Genomic DNA, 23,882 nt, shown 5'->3' on the forward strand with positions numbered 1-23,882 from the left:
CTTAAGGTGGAAGTTAATCATTTCCCAGTCAGTCAAGGCATCAAAAGATATAACAAGAGAGCAGGTGTATGGGGTTGAGTGGGATCCGGGATCAGCCATGATGGAATGGCCAAGCAGATTTGATGGGCTGAATGGCCTAATTCTACTCCTATTCTTATGGGTTTTTGTTCATTCCTTATCTGTTAGGGCATAGTAGTGTAGTGAGAATGGCTCCAGGGTAGTGTTTTGTACTATGCAAGGGATGAGGGAAATCTGGGAGAGCTCCTGTCTCCCTGATAAACACATCTGCACCAGATGCACTGAGTGCAGCTCCTGACAGAACATATTAAGGAACTACAGCTGCAGCTCGATGACCTTCGACTCATACGGGAGGAGGAGGAGGCGACAGACAGAAGCTACAGGGAGGTAGTTACCCCTAGGTTGCAGGAGACAGGTAACTACTGGTTCAGTTGGATAAGGGCTATGTACAGTCCCATGGGACTAGCTTAGATGGAATCTTGGTTGGAATGGGCCAGTCGGACCAAAGAGTCCACTTCCATGCCATGCGACTCTACGACTTGCATGAATACCTTGTGTTGAGAAAAGAGAATAGCACATAGTTCCTAGTGTAGATGAGGATCACATTTGGTCATCTCAGACTGGGAAACAGATGCCTAAGGTGACCACAGTAAATGGTGCAGCCCAAATCCAAGGATGCAGGGAAGCTTTAAAGGGCTGAGGATTGAAAGATATTAATCAATCACAAAATAGATTAATTATAGTGGTACAAATTCTGACCATAAATTAAACAAAATTTTGGAAATGCAGAAAATAGAACAAATTTTTTTGCTGTTTAAAAATATGACACATTACAAATAAAATCTTAAAAAGTAATTGAAAATATTCAGCACTCTACATTCTGAGATTGAAAAGAGTTTGGGATCATTTCTTTATCTGCAGTCTGATCAGACATCAGTTTTGGATTTAACACTCTGTTACTGGAGGTGCAAGTGAGCAGGATACATTGTCAATGTAACTCAACAGGTCAGGCAGCATCTATGGAGGGGAATGAACAATTGATATTTCTGGTTGAGACCCTTCACCAGGACTGGAATGGAAGGATGGAAGGGAACAGAAGCCAGAATAACTGGGGGGGGGGGGGGGGTAGTACAAGCTGGCAGGTGATAGGTGAGACCGGCTGAGGGGGAAAGTGGGTTGGTGTGTGGGGGAAAGGGGATGAAGTGAGAAGCTGGGAGGTGTTAGAAGGAAAAGGACTTCCTAACCGGAAGACCACAATCTGTGTGAATTGGAAATAACATCTCCACTTTGCTGACAATCAACTCTGCTGAACCACAGGGGTGTGTGCTTAGCCCTCTGCTCTACTCTCTCTATAACCATGACTGTGTGGCTAGGCACAGCTCAAATGCCATCGATAAATTTGCTGATGATACAACCATTGTTGGCAGAATTTCAGTTAGTTGAGTGGTATCACAGCAACAACCCTGCACTCAACATCACCAAGACCAAGAAGCTGATTGTGAACTTCAGAAAGGGTAAGACGAAAGTACACCAACCAATCCTCACAAAGATCAGAAGTGGAGAGAGTGAGCAGTTTCAAGTTCCTGGGTGTCAATATCTCTGAGGACCTAACCTGGTCACAACGTATTGATGCAGCTGTAAAGAAGCAAGACAGCAGCTATATTTTGCTAGGAGTTTGAGGAGATTTGGTTAATCAAATAAAACACTCCAAAACTTCTACAACTATAGCATGGAGAGCATTCTAACAGGCTGCATCACTGTCTGGTATTGGGGGTGGGGTGGTACTGCACAAGATCCAAGTAAGTTGCAGAAACTTGTAAAACTAGTCATCTTCATCATGGGTACTAGCCTCCACAGTATCAAAGACATCTTTATGGAATGATGCCTTAGGAAGGTGGCACTATCATTAAGGACCCCCACCACCCCAGGACATACCCTCTTCTCATTGTTACCATCAGCTAGCAGACACACACTCAGTGATTCAGGAACAGCTTCTTCCCCTCTGTCTAAATGGACATTGAACCCATGAACACTACCTCAGTACTTTTTTATTTCTGTTTTTTTTGCACTACTTATTTTAACAACTATTTAATAAAACATATATATACACTTACTGTAATTCAGTTTTTATTTCTCTACATATATTTATCATGTATTGCATTGTACTGCTGCTGTAAAGTTAACAAATTTCACAACACACCTGGGCGATATCACATCTGATTCTGAAAAGGTAAAGGGCTGAGGAGGAGGACTCTGGTAAGAGTGGAGAGTGGAGCATGGGAAAACGGGAAGAAGGGGGCACTAGGGGGAATTGGTGAGAAAAAGAGAAAGGTGGGAGGGTAACGAGAATAGGGAATGGAGAGAGAAGGGGGAGGGAGGAGACATTACCAGAAGTTAGAGAAATCGATGTTCATGCCATCATGTTGAAGACTGCCCAGATGGAATACAAGGAGTTCCTCCTGCCACCTGAGAGTGGCCTCATCATGGCAGTCGAGGCAGCCTTGCACCGACATGTCAGAATGGGAACAGAGAGTGGAATTAAAATGGTGGCGACCAGGAAATCAACAAGCTACTTCCAAAGGCACCAATAATATAGTACCCTTACTTTTTTCTCTTGACTAGATGTTCCACACCTCTTGTTAACCATGGTTCCATCACCCTACTGTCCTTTCCCTGCCTCAGTGGGACAAACCCAGCCAGAACCCCACGCAAGTGCTCGCTGAACAACTCCACATTTCCATTGTGCACTTCCCTGAGGATGTCTGTACCCAATAACTTAAAAACAAACTATGTGCAGCACAATTCATCAAGAGCACATCTGTCCTTGTCCCTAGAAGCTCCAGCTTTAAATGACAGAGTTCGAGCTGCCCCATTCCCAGTGAAGTTTCCTCAGAGCCACAGGTACACACTGATTTCTGCACAAAGTAGGAGATGATGAATAAATGCTGCAGTGACAGATGGCATTACGAGTGTTAATAATCTGCTCCACCGCTCTCAGCACTCAGAAGGACAATCCAGATGTTTCACACTGGCATTCATTTCACACAGAAAGCCAAGGAAAGGCTGTTGCTGGAATTTGTCTAAACTGAGCACATTTCAGAGCATCAGGCAGAAACGATGCCATTTAATTCCTCCATTAGTGAGCAGGCAGATGGCAATAGACATACAAGCAATCTAGGTATATGAGCTATCTTATCTATTTATATTTATTGTGCTTTTTTAATTATTGTGTTTTTATCTTATTGTGTTCTTTCTTGTGCTGCATCAATTACACAGAGTAAAAATTGCACCTTGTGGACTGGAAATGACATTAAACAATCTTGAAAGACAAATTATCCTGACTGAAGTAAAATTAGAGATTCAGATGGAAAATTAAACAAGATGCTGACAATATGACATTTGAACACAGAAACCATGGAATGAAGCTCCTCTCTGATTTGTTGAATCACCAAGGCAGTACGATGGTGAGGTTAATGTCACAAGATCAAAAATCAAAATGCTGGAGAAACTCAGTGAGTCTGGCAGTAGCTGTGGAGGGAGGGGACTGTCGACATTTCGGGTCGCCACCTTGATGCTCTAGCAGGGGGTCTCCTTTGAAGCAATGGTAGCGTAACAGTTAATGCAACACTATTCAGCTTGAGGCATTGGAGTTCAGAGTTAAATTCTACCACCCTCCGTAACGAGTTTGGATGTCCATCCCGTAAGCGCATGGGTTTCCTCCGGGTGCTCCAATTTCCTCCCACAGTCCAAAAATGCATTGGTTAGTGGGTTCAATCGCAAACAAGAGAAAATCTGCAGATGCTGGAAATCTGAGCAACACACACAAAATGCTGGAGGTCAGGTAGTGTCTATGGATAAGAGTGCAGTCGACGTTTCGGGCCGAAACCCTTTGGCTGGTTAGTGGGATAATTGGTCATTGTAAATTGTCCTGTGATTAGGCTAGGGCTAAATAGGTGCATTGCTGGGTATTTGGCTTGTTGGGTCAGAAGGGCCTGTCCTGCATTGTATCTCTAAATTTTAAAAAAGTTATAAAAAATAAATTGTTCCAGATTCCACCATCCACAGTCTCCGGTATGTCCTTAATGTTACATGAACTTACATAACAAAATTACTGCTCAAACCACTCTCAGGGAAAAGGGGAAGCTGTTCACATGATACAGGTGTATTTGATAAATGAAAAGCAGCTTTGATATCAGTTTGGTTATTTAATCAGTAAAATCACCCCTGATCTAGGACATGATCTAGGCATACCTTAGATTAGGAGTGGCAAACCTTTGAAAGCGTGCGCCCAAATTGGCAATAATCTAGAACATTCTCTCAGACGCAATGGTGATTTTGAACAGGGGTTGTTGAATTAGTAATAACACACCTTGGATTCGAACAAGGATGGGGATTTGAAATGATGGCTGATGGGTCACATTTACAGCCTGAATAGTGGTGTCCATAATCAGTAATGATCTACACTGTATAAAGACACACTCAACACTGGAGGCAGAATATTCCATTGTAAATCACTGTTTCCCTCTAAAGCAGAAAGTAAAAACGCAACCGATGGGTCAACTGTATAGGAAGGAATGGGAGTTGTTGGAGTGGAAGAAGGGAGGGAGGGGTGGGAGGAAGGGAGGGAGGGAGGGGTGGGAGGAAGGGAGGGAGGGAGGGGTGGGAGGAAGGGAGGGAGGGAGGGGTGGGAGGGAGGGAGGGAGGGGTGGGAGGAAGGGAGGGAGGGGTGGGTGGAAGGGAGGGATGGGAGGAAGGAGAGGGAGGGAGGGGTTGATGGAGGGGTTGGGGAGGAAGAGAGGGGAAGGGTTTGAAGGAGGGCTTGGGAAGGGAGAGGGAGGAGTTGGAAGGGTTGGGAAGGTGGGAAGGCTTGGAGGGAGGGAGAGAGGGATTGGGTTGGAGGGGGCATGGAGGGAGGAACATGCAAGAATCTATGAAGGATCTGAAAGTAAAGGATAAAGACATGGAAAATAAGAAGAGAGGGTCCCGTGTCCTGGATGTGTGATTGGGGAGAGGGTCCCGTGTCCTGGGTATGTGATTGGGGAGAGGGTCCCGTGTCCTGGATGTGGGAGTGAGGAGAGGGTCCCGTATCCTGGATGTGTGATTGGGGAGAGGGTCCCGTGTCCTGGATGTGGGAATTGGGAGAGGATCCAGTGTCCTGGATGCGTGATTAGGGACAGGGTCCCGTGACCTGGATGTGGGAATTGGGAGAGGGTCCCGTGTCCTGGACATGTGATTGAGCAGAGGGTCCGGTGACCTGGATGTGGGAATGCGGAGAGGACCCAGTGTCTTGGAGTGTGTGGGCAGGAGGCAGAAACGACCCCAAAAGAAACAGTTGGAGGAAGTGTGGTCAAGGCTGCCATGGGCTTGTAGTCGAGTAACACACAATGCTGGAGGGACCCAGTGGGACAGACAGCGGCTGTGGATGAAAATCGACAGTTGACATTTTGGATGAAAACCTTTCATCAGGATTGAAGGAAAGGGGGAGATAATCAGAATAAAAAGTTGGGGAGGGTGGGACAAGACTTGGGGGGTGTTGTTGGAGGGCAGATGAGGAAAGTGAGAGACCAGGAGTGATGCATTTGATTGGGGTCGAACAGAGATTCAGTTAGTACTGTCACATCACTGCAGAGACCCCAGTTCGCTCCCAACCTCTGAACTTCCCATTCCCTCCCACTTGAACAAGTGAGTGTCAAATCTGGGGAGTCATGGTGAGTGTAGGGGTGGGGGAACAAAATGTGATCAATGTAAATGGGTACCTGATGGTGAGCACAACTTAATGGGCTGAAGGGCCTTTTCTCATGCTGCATTTTGCATCCCGTGTGACTCAGTGTGACCATGCAGCCGACCACATCCAAAAGTTTAGAGTGAGAAGGGAAAGATTTCAAAGTGACCGAGCGGCAGCTTCCTCACCCTGAGGGTGGTCAGTGTATGGAACGTACTGCCAGAGGACGTGGCTGAGGCAGGTTCACTGGTATCATTTAAGAAGCACTTGGAATATGGGAGTATTGGGACTTAGTTGAATAGAGGAAATCAGGATTTGCTGGATGGGAACTGGGATTGGTATGGACTTGTTGGACCAAAGGATCTATATCTGTGCTGGATTGCTCGATGTCTCCCCTTGCCTAAGTGTCCCTCTCACTAGGCTGCTCTCGAGCAGATGGTGTTCTCATTTGCTTCAGGGAATATTGGTATTTCTAGTACCTTAACTTCTTAAAATAGCAGCATCATTCCGCACAGTCCACTTTCAAAAGAAGCTCAACATTATTTCGAACAACTGACTCCATTAAAGCATTGACAATTTACCAAGGTTCACGTGGAACCCTTCCAATGAGATATCAGTAACACCTTTGTCTGAAACTGTAAATGTGGAACACAAAAGCTGCCCCGTCACTCATGGGTTTGCATAATTAATCTCCCCTGCTGTACAATGAAACAGGCAGTATAATATCATGAATGATGCCTTAAAACATTAGTCATAAATCTTAATAAATTTACAGCACATTTCAATATTGCTTTAGCAGTTCAATCTCTTTTTTATTATGCACATGTCTGTTTTTGCACATCAGTTGTTTGTCAATCTTTCTGTTCAGATTTTCATAAATTCTACTGTATTTCTTTATTTTCCTGTAAATGCCTACAAGAAAATGAATCTTAGGGTAGTGTATGATGACGTACATGTTCTTTGATAATAAATTTATTTTGACTTTGAAGCCATAAATTAACTCCAAACCATACATCAGCAGAAAATCAATTCCTTCTGTCTTCACGTCACCACACAGCCAGAGGCAAGTCACAAAGGTTTAAGCCCGATGTTACTCTACAATAATATTTCCCTTGCAGGTTCCCAGTAGTGAAAAGAGCACACCAGTCTCCAGAATCACCATCACTCTCCTGTCACTTGCTTCTCAGAGCACCAGTTGAGTTTATACAGAGTGCAGCCAGCACCTGTACAGTGCTCTGTAAAGTGCCCCAACAGAGTCTACCTGCAGGAATTATTCAGTGCTGCTCTGGCAGAGATGCTGGCCTTCCAGTGCCCTGTGTCTCTGCTATGATCATGAACTAGCCTGTCCTAACCCCATAGATCAGCCGTTGGACATGAGTGGCACAGAAGCATGGTGGTTAGCGAAATGGCTTTACAGTGCCAGCTGAAAGGTTGGGATTCGATTGCTGCTGCTGTCTGTACCTTCTCCCCGTGGGCTTCCTCCGGGTGCTCCGGTTTCCTCCGCATTCCAGACGTACCGATTAGGGGTAGTAAGTTGCAAACATGCTACTCTGGCTCCAGAAGTGTGGTGACATGTCAGGAAGGGTCTCGGCCTGAAGCGTCAACTGTGTCTCTTCCTAGAGATGCTGCCTGACCTGCTGCGTTCACCAGCAACTTTGATGTGCGTTGCTGCTTTGAACACAGCTTTTCAGATTCCAGGATGCAATGTTCAAAGTGACAAAACAGAGATCTTTTTTCACAGGTCATCTTAGATAAGAATGCTCAAAATATAATACACAGGCTTTGTTCAAAGGGATTTGAAACAAAGACCAAAGGACTGTGTTTCTCAGTTGGATGGATTTAATACCAATCTGTATCTACACAATCCGCCACTCACTTCATCGTCATGCTGTGCATCAAAAAGCTCTCGTACTCCAAGGGAACATTATCATCCTTTCAGTTGAAAGCATGAGCCAACGTACATAACTGCAGAAAAACAGTATGTATTTTTTTAAGAAGGAAAAGCTCTCTTAGTAAATCATTACATATGAGCAGTTTTGGTAAGGTTGCCAGTAACGTTAACCACAAGCTAATGAGAATTTCTGCCATCATTTCCGAATCTGAATTTATGTGCTACCGGTAAGCAGTCTTTGTCTTATACTTGTTGATCACACATCTGTACTAAAAACTAAAAAGCAAAACTTATTACATACCAACAATATAATGAAACTATAATGTGTGCAGGGTAACAAAAGCAGCACAGTGGCATTGGGAGACACCTGAATCAACTGATGTACAAAAACAAACAAATACAGGCTTTCATTCTCCACCTACGACGCCGTCTTGATTAAGAGGTTACAGTACACTGTATTTGTAATTTAATCTTTTTAGGTTTTATGTAAGGTATAAAAACATTGTAGACTTCCACTCACAAACAAAAGGGTCTCGGCCCAAAACATCAACTGTACTTCTTTCCATTGATGCTGCCTGGCCTACTGAATTTCTCCAGAATTTTATGTGTATAACGTTGTAGACTTGTTCTAGATGTTAAATTTTCATCAGTAACGATCTACACAAACTCATCAATGAATTTCTCTGCTACTTCATGATCAGCAGATATTTTAACTTTAAATTGTTTTAATTCTTTAGAAGTTTAATGCTGTGAATTTTCTTAAATTTCTGCAACCGCTCTGCTGACTATTTACCTTCAATTTCCAGTTCATTGCGATAGCTTATTGCTTGTTTCATGATCAAAGAGTCATAGAGTCTATGGAAATGAATAAACAGTTGATGTTTCAAGCTGAGTTCCGATGAAGGGTCTCGGCCCAAAACATCAACTGTTTATTAATTTCCACAGATGCTGCCTGACCTGCTGAGCTCCTCCAGCTTTTTGAGTGTGTTACTATGGTAACATAAATGTACTTTGATAATAACTTTACTTTGAACTTTGAAAAGACCAATAAAATTTGACTAACATAAATTATAACCAAGTTATTTCTTCCATTCTTAAATCTTTCAAACAGTGTGTCTTTAACAAAAATTTGCAAAGATCCAATTGTCTTTAATAAATTAACCTAGGTCTAGTTCTAGATCATTTGAACGTTATCTTCAAGTGATCATACATTAATTGGGCAATGCCAGAAGCTGGAATCATTTAAGTAACCTTTCTTAGCTTGCATCCAAATGTAATTTAGTAAATCTCCCAGGAATATCTCTACAGCATCTTTCTCATCCTTTTCAGAAACCTTCGGACTTAGTCTACAAAGCAAATTCCAAATAAAATCAGAACACTAAAAATACTCAATTTGTCTGGCAGCATCTCTGGAGAAACATCAGAGTTAATATTTCAAGTCTGTGATAGTACATGAGGCTACTTAACAAGATTCTTTTTATGTTATATGTTAATGATGTGGATGATGAAAATGATGACTTTGTTGAAAAGTTTGCAAATGATATGAAGATAGTGGAGGGGCAGGTAGTTTTGTGGAAGTAGAGAGGCTCTAAAAGGACTTAGACAAGTTAGGAGAATGGGCAAAAAAGTGGCAAATGAAATACAGCGTTGGGAGGTGTATGGTCATGCACTTTGGTAGAAGAAATAAAAGGGTTGACTATTTTCTAAATAAAGAGAAAATACAAAAAACTGAAGTGCAAAGGGATTTGCAAATCCTTGTGCAAAATTCCTTAAAGGCTAATTTGCAGGTTGAGTCTGTGGTGTGGAAGGAAAATGCAATATTAGCCTTCATTTCAAGAGGACTAGAATATGAAAGCAAGAGTGTAATGTTCAAACTGTATAAAGCACTGGTAAGGAGCCCTTTTCTTAGAAAGGATGTGCTTAAACTGGAGAGGCTTCAAAGTAGGTTCACGAAACTGGTTCCAGGATTGAATGGCTTGTCATATGAAGAGGGTTTGATGGGTGGAATTCAGATGAATGAGGGGTGACCTCATGAAACCTACTGAATGGTGAAAAGCCTTGCTAGAGTGGATGTGGAGAGGACGTTTCCTATGGTGGGAGAGTCTAAGACCAGAGGACACAGCCTCAGAATAGAGGGGCGTCCTTTTATAACGGAGATGAGAAGGAATTTATTTAGCCAGAAAGTGGTGAATATGTGGAATTCTTTGCCACAGGCTTTATCTATACTTAAGGAAGAGGTTGATAAGATTCTTGATTGGTCAGGGCATGAAGAGATATGGGGAGAAGGCAGAAGATTGGGGCTGAGAAGAAAAATGGATCAGTCATCATGAAATCTTGGAGCAGACTCGATGAGTCAAATGACCTAATTGTGCTCCTATATGAGGGGTCATTGATAAGTTTGTGGCCTAAGGTAGAAGGAGTCAATTTTAGAAAAACTAGCACATTTATTTTTCCTACATTTACACACTTAGTCCAGCGGTCGTGGAGCACATGGATACCTTCTTTGTAGAAGTCGGCGTTTGGACCTCCAGAAAGTGGTCCACAGCAGGGGTGATTGATAAGTTCGTGGCCTAAGGTAGAAGGAGATGAGTTATTAACTTCAAACTTTCCGCATTTTCACTCAAAGGGTTGAACTGCATGTGCACGTAACGAGAGCAGTATAACACAATCGCCTCTGCTATGGACCACCTGGAGGTCCAAGACAGTCTCGTTACATGCACGTGCAGCTCAACTCTTCGAATGATAATGTAGAAAGTTTGAAGTTAATAACTCATCTCCTTCTACCTTAGGCCATGAACTTATCAAATCACCACTTGTATCTTATGGTCTTTATAAGAGCCCATGGTATTATAAATGTAACATGCTGTAAGGTTTCACTGATAATGTAATGGTTTCTCTGTAGAAACAATGTTTGGGTTATGACTAGAGATAACGGGGTTTGGAATGCTGTTGTTCTTTCTTGTGAGTCTGGAAGAGAGATTTTCACTGTCTTTGGCCTGGGAGAGATGAGGAGAGAAGACGCAAATGGAGAGAGTTGGTAGACCGCCGGACAGGGTGGACTTGGAGCGAGGGTCCGAAGGGCAGCGACGATCGGAAGAGGTCGATGGTGGACAATCGGCTTATCAGTGAGCTCTAACATTGCACAATAGACTGTTTCATAAGATTGGGCCTTTTCTTCTTTTTCGTTTTCTTTACTAACCATATAGTCAAAGAAAGAATTATAAAGCTTAATTGTTTAATCACATATTGTGTACTGTTTGTTATTTCAGGGTACTGATTTGTAACAGGGGACACATCGTGCAGCATCCACCCAAATGAAATTTCTTAAGTTTGGCTGGGCCAGGGGCTATCACCCCCTATATTAAGCCGCTAGCCAAAGCCAGGTCACGTCACCCCCAGACCGACCCCGGCGTTGCCAGCTGGTTCTGTCTGAGAAGTATCGGAGGATGGCGTTGAAATCACTTCATGATGATTCTGGACATCTGGGGGTGGAAAAGACCTATGGATTGCTCAGAGAGCGGTTTTACTGGCCCCGAATGAAGTCGGAGGTTGAAGAATACTGCAAGTCATGCATTCGATGCATACGGCAGAAGACACTGTCTACGCGGGCAGCTTCCTTGTCCCACTTGCAGAATGTGGGGCCTCTGGAACAGAACCCGATGCCAGCAACACGGCAAATGTCTTAGTCATCACGGACCACTACACCAGATATGCTCAGGCTTTTCCTACCAAGGACCAGAGGGCATCTACGGTGGCAGAAGTGTTATGGGAGAAGTATTTCATTTATTATGGCCTTCCCAGGTGGATACATAGTGATCAGGGTTGAGATTTCGAGAGCAGACTCATCTGCAAATTACTGGGCATGCTTGGAGTCGAGAAGCCGAGGACCACGCCCTATCATCCGCAGGGTGATCCCCAGCCCGAGAGGTTTAATCAGACCTTGTTAGACATGCTCGGGACCTTGGAGATCAGCAAGGAGAGCAGGTGGAGTCAACATATTGGGCATCTGGTTCACAGTTATAATTGTACATGAAATGAAGCTACTGGGTACTCGCCATATTATCTGATGTTTGGGCGTGAGGTGAGGTTGCCCACTGACCTTTGTTTTGGGACTGATGAGGGTGACTTACCACCGAAAACCTATCTGAAGTATGTGTCTGACATGAGAAGAGAGTTGAAAAGGGTTTATGAATTGGCTGGGGTCGCGGCTGCCAAGCAGAATCAAGGGAATAAGAGGAGGTATGATCAAAAGGTGAGGTTCTCCCAACTCCTGCTGGAGACAGAGTTCCTATAAGGAATTTCGGGCTACCCGGAAAGCATAAGTTGGCTGACCACTGGGCAGCTACGCTCTGCGTGATGGAGAGTCAGATGCCAAACCTACCGGTTTTCCAGGTGAAACCAAAGGATGGGAATGGGCCTGTCAAGATTCTCCATTGGAACCACCTGTTGGCCCTGGGTCAAGAGGTGCAGGTAGACTCAGAGCCCAACTTGGAGCCTACACCTAGTAAGAGGACTCTTCAGAAACGCGGGGTGACTACTGGGCCCCCAACAGACGAGGTTAGGCCAGCCCCCACCCCTGACAGGGATACTGATTCGGAGGATGAGGACCTGGATGTGTGGTATATACTGCCTTTTGCTAACTCCCCACTGACTGAGGAAGAGACTCCCGGCTCTTCTCCCACTGAGAGAGGTGAGGCAGGGGGGCTGGGCTATCTGTGGGCAGCCTGGGTTGCAGCGGGACTCTGCGGGGAGGAAGCGGGGTTTGGCCACGGGACAGAGGGCTCCGAGTTGCAGGCGGGCATGAGTGATAGATTGGGGGAGGCCTCGCCAGGTAGACCAGAAGTATCCCCAGAGGTGTCAGAACCTGAAGAGTTAGATGATGGGGTGTGGAGGTCTCAGAGAATTAGGACACCACTGGATAGGTTGGCCTATGTAGCACCAGGGGAACAGAGTGTGACTCCTACTGTGTTGGGGAGCTAAGTCACCTTCTTTTATAGCTGCATTGGGCTTTGTGTTTTGCAGGAAGGGTTGGCAAATTATCTCAATGTCATGAGGACATGACTAAATTTGGTGGGGAGAAGAGTGTAACATGCTGTAAAGTATCTCTGATAATGTAATGGTTTCACTGTAGCAGCAATGTTTGGGTTATGACTAGAGATAACAGAGTTTGGAATGCTGTTGTTCTTTCTTGTGAGTCTGGAAGAGAGATTTTCGCGGTCTTTTGCCAGGGAGAGATGAGGAGAGAAGTGGCGAATGGAGAGTATTGGTAGACCGCTGGACAGGGTGGACTTGGAGCAAAGGTCCGAAGGGCAGCGATGATCGGAGGAGGTCGATGGTGGACAATCGGCTTATCAGTGAGCTCTAATATTGCACAATAAACTGTTTCATAAGATTGGGCCTTTTCTTCTTTTTCGTTTTCTTTACTAACCATATAGTCAAAGAAAGAAATATAAAGCTTAATTATTTAATCACATATTGTGTACTGTTTGTTATTTCGGGGTACTGATTTGTAACAGGGGACACCGCGCAGAATCCACCCAAATGAGATTTGTTAAGTTTGGCCGGGCTGGGGGCTATCACCCCCGATATTAAGCAACTACCTGAAGCGAGAGTTACATAAGAAAGATACTAGCATGAAAAGAAGATTGGCTGACTACCAGGAGACAGAGTGGGAATAAAGGAGGCCTTTTCTGGTTGGTAGCATCAACTCCCCACTCCAGCACAGGCTGACTCGCACAATGGCTGGTCCACTTAAACCCAACTTCTTTTTACTGGACCTTACCAAGTGCCTAATTATGTTCAATCCAATGTCTCCTGGGAACTGTGGGCACAAAATGTGCCGACTGCCTCCGCTCGCTTCTTTTAAACTCTCTTTCTATGCAATCTGGTGCCTCCTTGGGACTGCAGCATACAAAAAAATCATCTACCCTAAAATCTCCTCCCAAAGTTTGGCACAATTTTTTGTTTGATAGCCCTCCTATGAAGAAGCAGCCATATTTTGCTGGACTATCATTAGATAAATAGAAGGTTGCTGTTACGGGAAAGATACTAGCATGGCTGACTGGCAGGAGGCAAAGAGTGGGAACAAATGGACTTATTTTGGTTGGCTACTAGTAACTGGCGGTGTTCCAGAAGGGTCTGTGTAGGGACTGCCTCCTTTTACATTGTATATCAATGACTTGGATGATGACATTGACCTCGTTGTGGCCAAGTTTACAGACAATATGAAGATAGATGGATGGGCAGGTAGTGTTGAGGAAGCAGGGAATCTGTAGAAGGACTTAGGTAAATTAGGAAAATGGGAAATAAGTGGCAGATGTAATATAGTGTAGGGAAATAAATGGTCATGCACTTTGGTAGAAGGAATAAAGACTAAGAATATTTTCTAAATAGGAAAAAAATTAAAAATTCAGAGGTACAAATGAACATGGGAGTCATTGTGCAGGATTCCCTAAAGGTTAACTTGCAGATGGTGTTGGTGATAAGGATGGCAAATGCAATGTTAGCATTCTTTTCAAGAGGACTAGAATATAAAAGAAAGCTGCGGCTTTATAACACAAACAAAAGAAAATCTGCAGAAGCCAGAAATCCAAGCAACACCATCTGGTGTGGAGACTCCAATGCACACTGATCCAAGCATTTCTAGCTAAGGTGTGATAGTAGCTTATTCCTAGAGGAACAGCAGTGGAGATACCAGAACTTGAGAGTAACAGAGAGAGCTGCATTTTAAAATGGCAAAGAAGAGCGCAGAGGAGGAAGAGTGGGAGTGACAGTAATGGGAGCAATACAGCCAGGAAGATGAGGAGGATGAGAGACAACAGCCATGGTGCACTGGGATGGGAAGTGTGGGGGGCAGAAAGTCTCAGAGGGGTGCAGGGTGTGGCATGGATAAAGTTTAGGATTGTTGCTGACTTAAATTTTAAGCTTTCTGAAGGTACTGGTATTGTAACTTGTGCTGTGGGAGACAAGAGGACTTTCTTACCAGGCAGGATGTGTATGTAGCTTTTTGGGTCACTTTAACTGAGATAAGTAATTTCTTCTCTCAGAGACCAGAACTAGAGGTTATGGTTTAAGGATGAAAGGGGAAATATTTAAGGGTAACCTGAGGGGGAACTTCTGCACTCAGAGGGTGGTGACAGTATGGAATGAGCTGCCAGCGGATGTGGTGGATGCAGGTTCAATTGCAACACTTAAAGGAGGTTTGGATAGGTACATGGATGGGAGGGATATAGAAACATAGAAAACCCACAGCACAATACAGGCCCTTCGGCCCAAAATGCTATGCCAAACATGTACTTACTTTAGAAGTTACATAGGGTTACCCATACCCTCTATTTTTCTAAGCTCCATGTACCTTCCCAGCAGTTTCTTAAAAGACCCTATCATATCGACCTCCACCACTGTCGCCAGCAGCCCATTCCATGCACTCACCACTCTCTGCGTAAAAAACTTACCCCTGACATCTCCTTTGTACCTACTTCCAAGCACCTTAAAACTGTGTCCTCTTGTGTTAGCCATTTCAGCCCTGGGAAAAAGCCTCTGACCATCCACACGATCAATGCCTCTCATCATTCTATACACCTCTATCAGATATGGAGGACCATGGCCCAGATGCAGGCTGATAGGACGAGGCAGAGTAATAGTTCGACATGGACTAAATGGGGCAAAGAAGGGTCTCGGCCCGAAAAGTCGACTGCAGCTCTTCCTTTAGATGCTGCCTGGTCTGCTGCGTTCCACCAGCATTTTGTGTGTGTTGCTTGAATTTCCAGCATCTGAAGATTTCCTCATGTTTGTGTTTCTGTGCTGTAATGTTCTACGACTCAAGAGTGTAGAGACGTGGACTGAACAGTGTCTGCAGATACTGGAATGTAGAACAAAGCATAGAATGTTGGAGGAACTCAGCAGGTCAATCAGCATCTGTGAAGGACTTGATGCTGGCCCTCTCCCCTTAACTTTCACTTGCATCCTTTGCCTCCACAGATGCTGCCCAACTTGCTAAGTTCTTCCAGAGTTCTATTTGTTTGTTTAAACTTTTGGAATCAACTTGTCCAGAAACTGTGGAGGTGGTCTAAGGCCAATTCCACAAGCCTCCAATCCCCTGCAGTGACTCAACACATTCCCATGTCATGAGTGCCTGGCGGTGCATCTTCACATTGAACAACTCTCCCTCTGCAGTCCTGCGGCGATTCTGATGATGCAAGCATTTAGAATGCCGTGGCTGCCTGGCGATGATGGTGCATATATTTTTTAAATGATTAATTCTGCATAATGGTAAGTTGTTCCAGAATGTCAGGAAGAATCACCATTACTGCTGCATATACATTATCTAATTGCTGTCAAAGCCAAACTCAATTTTGACAGCATTCTTGTAATATAGATGTGTTGGCAATACCTGAATTGTGCTGAAGTACTGCAGGAAATGTACACCTGATAGAAAGGTGAGGCTCTCTACTATACCAGTACCAATACGAGCTGTGATTGGTGGATGGCCTTAGTGCCACTTCAGGTAATCCAACCTGCAAAGTGAATTCATGCAAACCTTGCTTCAACCAATTCATGCAATTGTTAATGTCTGCTTCCACTCCAGATCATCTCACTCTGTCACCAGAACCTCCCACCCCATTCTCTCATGTGTTGTTAACCATGCTTCCCTTAAATACATTTTGTTATTTTCTGTAACCATGCCCTATTGCAGATTGTCGACACTCTCTGGCTCATTAACCTTTTCATTTATTTGGTGACTGTCAATGAGTTTTGGAGTCCTCCACTTATAAGCCCCTTGATAACATTAAAATCTTCATCTGAGTTGAATTAGCTAGATCACCCATGCTCAATGTTTTAACTCTGCTTTCCCATCCACCAGCCCAGTGGTTAGCCCTTCCATGTTTTGTGTCTTGTCCCCATCTTCCACTGTTATGTGGGAACGGCCACAACTAGAGCGTGCAAACAGCCACAGCTTTGAGCGCTGCAGTCTGTGGACTGCTTTAAGACACAGCAACGACTTGCTGGCAGTAAACAAAACTAGTAACAATTTCTTCTGGTAAATGATCACTGCAATCAATAGCCTGTAATAGCATCATGAAAGATGGGAACAGAGAAACAGAGAAAAGGCCTTTATGCTCAAAACAAATCCTTTCTGTACAACGATGCCCTGCTGAGAGTGATGTGCACGTGACCCAGCTATCACTGGGGAAGCCTTTGTGAGTGCTTCGTTTATTCTTCCTACTTCCCCAAACAACAGCCACTAAACACAACAGTCAAGTGTAAAGTGATGCATTTCGCTACACAAATAGAAAAGCCGAGTATTTTTCCATGTATGGAGCTATTTTGGTATCCTTGCATGTTAATCATTGACACTTAATAAATAGTATGGCAAATAATCTGGAATGTGATCTGATCACCTGGGTGGTGCGAGCACATTACACCTTGTACCTGGGTACAGACACCTGGTACAGGTTAAAGGTGATCCGACCACCGGGGTGATGTAGACAGAGCCGCTTGCTGTCAATTCGTAGACAGGCTGCTTCATGCAGTTACCTCATACAATCATTGAATCTCCGCAGAGAGCTGTGGACATCATAGGGACCAGCCTTTCCTCCGTGGACTTTGTCTACATTTCTCACTGCCAGCATAATCAAAGACACCACCAACCACAGGCATTTTCTCTTCTCCTCTCTCCCGTTGCGCAAAAAAATACAGAAGCCTGAAATCATGTCCCACCAAGTTCAAGGACTGTTTCTAGCTCAATGCTACCAAACTATTAAATGGCTGCTCATTTTGAAAAGCTGGACTCTTGACCTCACAATCTACCTCGTTAGGGGCTTGCACCTGCAGTGCCCTTTCTGCTTATACGCGAGACTTTATCCTGTATTCTGTCACTGTTTTTACCTTACATGACCTCAATGCACTGTGTAATGATCTGATCTGTACGAACGGTATGCAGGACAAGATTTACACTGTCTCTCGGTACATGTGACAATAATAAACCACATGACTGCTGGTTTATCCAATAAGGGAGCAGTGGGGTGACCCTGCCTCGTGTAGATAATGCGACGCACCCCACAGCTCCTTCAGCATAGAGGTTAAAGGAATCCAACATCTTTTTCATTGACAACTTGCCATGGTACAGCAGGGATGAGATGGGCTGAAGGGCCTGTTCCCCGGCTAAATACTCTGTGGCTCAAATGTAAACCCTGAATATCTCCCATGAGCTACACCACATGGTCACAAATGTGAGAGATTCTGCAGTTGCTGGAAATCCAGAGTAACACACACGAAATGCTGGAGAGCAAGTGACAAGAGCAACACACACAAAGGGGAATGTTAGAAGGAATGTATTACACCCTATCCTCGTTATATGCGGGGGATACGTTCCTCGCAGTCAATGCATAGTATGGAAAATGCATAATGTGAATAATTATTTAAATGCAGAAAATAGGGATGCATTCTGGAGGGCTTCCTAAATATGTTTTATCCGTAATTTATTCACATTTTCATACCAATACAACACAAAAGCAGTACCACAAGGCAACATTCGTATTATATTTCATCAATTTAAGGTAATATTCAAAGTAATAAATCATAGAAAGTTAACATACCAGGGTGTACAGTACTCACCAACAGTGGCAGGTGTGTTGGCTCCAGGAGATGAGTGGTTGTTGTGGTGTTGGGCAGCTTTACATGGATGAGGTGGATGGTTGTGTGTCATCAGGATCATCAAGGACAGCAAGAGGTGAAGGAAGACTCACAGAACTCTCAGTACTACCAGCAGCAGGAGATGACACCGGTTTGAAGAAAGTGGTGAGGGTTGTTTGCTTGGCAGCATTTTATTTTTCAGCATAAATTTGCTTGTAGGGAAGAAGGACTGACTGCAGGGAACGACTGAAATGCTGACTCCAATCTAAACCTGGGTCCATGTCCATCGCCCTTTGTGCCAAGTGTTCTGCAGCCTTAAAAAATTCTGCCAGTTGCTTCACCGTAAAATCCTTTACCTGCAACTTGACACTTTCTTCTTCATCGTTGTTATCACTTTCAGTCGGAGTTAAACGCAGAAGCTCATCCACAAGATTCTGTTCCCGGCAGTAGCGTTCAGCCTCAACAGCAAAATGATTAGCAAACCAATCTTCAAAGATGTGACCAGTGACCCATGCTTTCTTGTTAGCTGCCCACTGGACAGGAAGCATATTCTAACTCAAACCCTAAAGAGCACGGGGGTTTAGTGAATGGTAAACTAAGAGAGGCTTCATCTCACAGTCTCCTTCGGCATTGGAACGCATAAGCAGAGTCAACCTATCCTTTGCTGCCTTGAAACCTGACGCAGTCTTTTCATCCTTACTTATGTAAGTGCGTTTCGGTATACGCTTCCAAAAAAGCTCGGTCTCGTCTGCATTAAACCCCTGCTTTGGTGTGATGCCTAACCCAGCTATCATAGCCCGCAACTGCACGGGGTAGCATTCAGCAGCTTCGTGGTCAGCATGAGCTTGCTCACCATGCACAGCTAAGTTGTGAAGCCTGTGATGATTAACAAACTTAGAAAACCATCCCCTACTTGCATTAAAGCTAACAATATCACTTGACACTTCCTCACTAGCCTTTGAACAAAGGCGACCATAAATTTCCAAAGCTTTCACACGAAGATGATCAGAACTGAGAGTTGTTTTTTTCTTTGTTTCATGCTCAATGTACAAACTCAACATTTTCTCCATTTTTGTCATAATCTGGTTATGCACTTTGGTAACAATCTTTGAAGACACTTGTGATGAATCAATCCCTGCATTTTTTATTTTCTCAGCATTTTTCTTTAATGTTTCTGATCGTGGACTCACCCAGGCCGAAGTAGCGTCCCAGAGCTGTGTTACCTTCACCTGACGCCTCCCTGTTTATAATTTCCAACTTTTTTCCCCAAGTGTTAAAGTGGTTCTCTGCCGCTTGGCTGGTGGCCCAGGACTTGACATAGGACGATTAGGAGGCATAGTTAAATATTTCAAGCACAAAATCAGTGCACCATAGGTAATAACAACAAAAGTTTAAGAGCGCAAGATCGCATGTCCACACACTGCCAAAACCAATGCGAGACTGGTGGGAGTGAGACTGTGAGGCGTGCGCACGTGACTTGTATCGGCGGGAAAGCAAAGCTTCTTGTCCCAACAGCCTCGCATAACTGTTGAGTTTTGGACACATATAAGGAGAAGTCAGCAGAAATAGGTTCGACGAATAACCGTGAATCCGCATTGTCTGAAGACGCATATAACGAGGATAGGGTATAACGAGGAACTAACGAGGTACATCTACAGTAATCGCATCTTCATTCACACTTTAACTTAACACACACTCGATGACAGTAGGGAACAAAGAGCAGTGACTTACGGTTGAGAGTGCGCAGTTTCGTGACGCTCAAATGGATGTGTAAGATCGTGTTTGTTCACCATATAACACTGGGTACACAGATCATAGTCAAAGCACACCTTACATTTCCACCGCATTCCCATGATGCCATGCTTCTTGCAAAAGTCGCAGATGATGTTGGGGTGGCGCACACCTGAAAACAGAGGACAGAACTGTTACTTCTCACCACATCAAACACCACCTGGCAATTTGCGCAATGTTGTAAAATCTCACATCTCCAGCCCATCACTTTCATTGTAATGAGCTGTGCTTGAGCGTTGTTGCTGTGTCCGTGCAATCCTGATCCAACATGTACATTTGAGACAGATACCATCTATCTAGCTCACAGTGAACTCCATCACTGCCTGTTCACTCAGAGACACCATCCGTCTGGCTCAGTGTGATCTCAGTCACTGCCTGTTCACTCAGAGACACCATCTGTCTGGCTCAGTCACTGCCTGTTCACTCAGAGACACCTTCCGTCTGGCTCAGTGTGATCTCAGTCACTGCCTGTTCACTCAGAGACACCATCCGTCTGCCTCAGTGTGATCTCAGTCACTGCCTGTTCACTCAGAGACACCTTCCGTCTGGCTCAGTGTGATTTCAGTCACTGCCTGTTCACTCAGAGACACCATCCGTCTGGCTCAGTGTGAGCTCAGTCACTGCCTGTTCACTCAGAGACACCATCCGTCTGGCTCAGTGTGAACTCAGTCACTGCCTGTTCACTCAGAGACACCATCCGTCTGGCTCAGTCACTGCCTGTTCACTCAGAGACACCTTCCGTCTGGCTCAGTGTGATCTCAGTCACTGCCTGTTCACTCAGAGACACCATCTGTCTGGCTCAGTGTGAGCTCAGTCACTGCCTGTTCACTCAGAGACACCATCCGTCTGGCTCAGTGTGAGCTCAGTCACTGCCTGTTCACTCAGAGACACCATCCGTCTGGCTCAGTGTGAGCTCAGTCACTGCCTGTTCACTCAGAGACACCATCCGTCTGGCTCAGTGTGAGCTCAGTCACTGCCTGTTCACTCAGAGACACCATCCGTCTGGCTCAGTGTCTGCTGTCCATCCTTTGACCATGTTCCTGTCATTTCTGAACTGCTTTCCTCCAACCTTTGCTTCATTTGCCCTTAACAAATCTAATCTAGTTACTTTTCTGGTTTAATCCATAAAACACAGGGGTAGAATTAGGCCATTTGGCCCATCGCGTCTGCTCTGCCATTCCATCAAAACTGATTTCTCAACATTCTCAACCCCATTATCCTGCATTCTCCACATAACCTTTGATGCCCTTACTAATTACAAACTTCTCAACATGACTTGGTTTCCACAGCCATCTGTGGCAATGAATTCCACAGCTTCACTACCTGTGGCTAAAGTTTAAACTTTATTTACATACAACGAGAATTATCTGCCTCAACTTTCCGGCTGGTGGGCTGCAGTCTGACACAAGGACCAACAGCCAACATCGTGAAACCCACCGTGCCACAGAACCAGCTCTTTGCACCATTGCTGTCTTTACAACTCCAACTGTGGCTGTGACAACACGTGAATGGGTCACAAACTGTTGACATTTCAGATTGAATCTCTGTATCAGGACCAGAGCAGGTTGTCAGCCTAAAACATCAGCAACTCCTCTTGCTGCTCGACTTGCTGAGTTCCTCCAGCCAATGGTTTGCTGACAATGGAGAAACTTCACTTCATGTCCAAATCACAAACAAGAGAAAATCTGCAGATGCTGGAAATTATTCTAAGCAACACACAAAAAATGCTGGAGGAACTCAGCAGGCCAGGCAACATCTATGGAAAAAAGTACAGTCGACATTTCGGGCCGAGTGCTTTCAGCAGGACTGGAGAGAAACTGCTGAGGAGTAGATTTGAAAGGTGGAGGGAAGGGAGAGAGAAACACCAGGCAATAGCTGAAACTTGGAGGGGGAGGGATGAAGCAAAGAGCTAAGAAATTGATTGGTGAAAGAGACATAGGGACGAAAGAGAAGTGGGGGGAGGGAGGCAATGAGTGGGCGAGGAGATAACATGAGGGGGGGGACAAGGGGATGGGAAATGGTGAAGTGGGGGCGGGGGAGGTGGAGGCATCACAGGAAGTTTGAGAAGTCGATGTTCATGCCATCAGGTTGGAGGCTGCCCAAACATATTATAAAGTGTTGTTCCTCCATCCTAAGAGTGGCCTTATCCTAACAGTGGAGGAGGCCATGGATGGAAATATTGGAATGGGAATGGGAAGTGGAACATCAAGTAGCGTGGAAGCAGGGGGAAATGGATTCCAGGTGCTGTTTCGCCATGGGTTCAAGTAGAACCCAGCTGGTCAGTGGAATTCCAGGAAAGAGAAGTTGGACTGGCTGTGATGAGTGGGTCCAAATTGGGCTGGACAATCAGCTGTGTGACGGATGCACAGAGGATTGAAGGGTGAAGGTAAAGAGAGAAGAGGTTCTATGCGTGAGGCAGATAAATGAAGACCACCTGATTTTCAACTTTTCACAAAATGGCAATCTTATTACGAAGTATCATTTGAAGGAAATGTAGAGAATAAAAGAAAAGGATCTAAGTATCAAAGGGTTTACGTTACTGTACTCTGCCAGCAGTCAGCAATAATGTTCTTCGTTGAGGTCTCCTCCCCAGTTCATTCATCTCAGGAAAAGCACACCAATCCTGAAGTTTAGAATTGTCTGATACTTCTTATCAAAGTCAGAGGGGTTTAAAAATAAATTGGTTGCAGGTGGAGGTGGTTCCACCTGCTTGTGCAGGTGGTTCCAAGCATGCAGCCTGGGCTTTCCTGTGCACTCTCTGGGCCAGTTGCATTCTTTGTTTCTGTACTGGACAGGAAAACCCAGACTAAGACAGTGAGACATGCAAAGGTAGGACACCACCCTCACCCTCACTTCAGTCTTCAAGATGACTGAACTATGACCTGGCTGTAAGTGACATGACTTGTTTTAATGCCTTCAGTGCAATGGCAGTATTTCCTGCCAATTCCTAATTACTCTGAACGGGGCAGTTAATCACCTGGAGGGGGAGGGGAGAAAGGGCTGTAGGTACTTACAAGCCAGATAGCACATCTCCTTCCCTGAACCAAGAGAGTTTGACATTCTGATAGATGCATGGCGACTTCAACTCTGAATTGATTTCATCTTGTGAGACCAGATCTATTTTTTATTGAAAATTAAATTCCCAGTGGCATTCAAACTTGGTTTCTGTACTAACACAATGTGGCACTGGCAGGTATCTCAGCAACTTGAATTACCCTGCCAAGGGGCATAAAGTGGACTTTAAAGAACCAGAGAAGCGCAAAGGCAGAAAAGCTGTAAAACAAAAAAAAACGCCTTACACAGAACTGCATGAGTGAATCTGGTTTTTCTTCTGAGGAAACACTTTAACAATGACAACCTTTCTGGTTGATTATACACGATCTCCACCCCACCCCACCCGGCCTCCAGCTATGGACAGTGATTACCACTGATGAAGAGAGACTGAGGGAAGCTGTCCCAGACTGCATTATGCTAACACAAAGCAGCTTAAAACCAGATTCCCAGCCAAACACTGCCAGTTCGAGAAAGAAATGGAGATTTCACAGTCCGAGTAAAATTTACAAAGTGAACTTCACAGAATTGTTTAGCATATCTCTTCTCTTAAGCCTATCACCCCCTACTGGGGAACAGGCCATCGACAGCAGCTTGCTGGAGTCCTCTGTCCTGGGCCGGCCTTTCACTTGTTCCCAGATATAACCCACTGAAGATCCTGCCTCTCCCAGGGATAAGGTCCTAGGAACCCCTACTGGTGTTTCTGTAGCTCTGGGTTTTATAGGATGAGGTTGCTACCCCCATGCTGAATCCTCCTCCATTTGCAGCTGGGCT

The 23,882-nt window shown here is 44.7% G+C and overlaps 1 protein-coding gene across 6 annotated transcripts in view; it reads right to left on the reverse strand.

Annotated features, from left to right (window-relative positions):
- mib2 (MIB E3 ubiquitin protein ligase 2) overlaps positions 1–23,882 on the reverse strand; it is a 227,000-nt gene that overhangs the window by 106,865 nt on the left and 96,253 nt on the right. For all 6 annotated transcript variants that reach the window (XM_072245423.1, XM_072245417.1, XM_072245419.1 and 3 more), the window contains one exon: positions 19,998–20,169. In XM_072245423.1, coding sequence (XP_072101524.1) covers positions 19,998–20,169 — 172 coding nt within the window. The remainder of the gene's footprint in view (positions 1–19,997; positions 20,170–23,882) is intronic.

The sequence above is a fragment of the Mobula birostris genome, chromosome 27 (assembly GCF_030028105.1).
Source record: "Mobula birostris isolate sMobBir1 chromosome 27, sMobBir1.hap1, whole genome shotgun sequence".
NCBI classification, from domain to species: Eukaryota; Metazoa; Chordata; class Chondrichthyes; order Myliobatiformes; family Myliobatidae; genus Mobula; species Mobula birostris.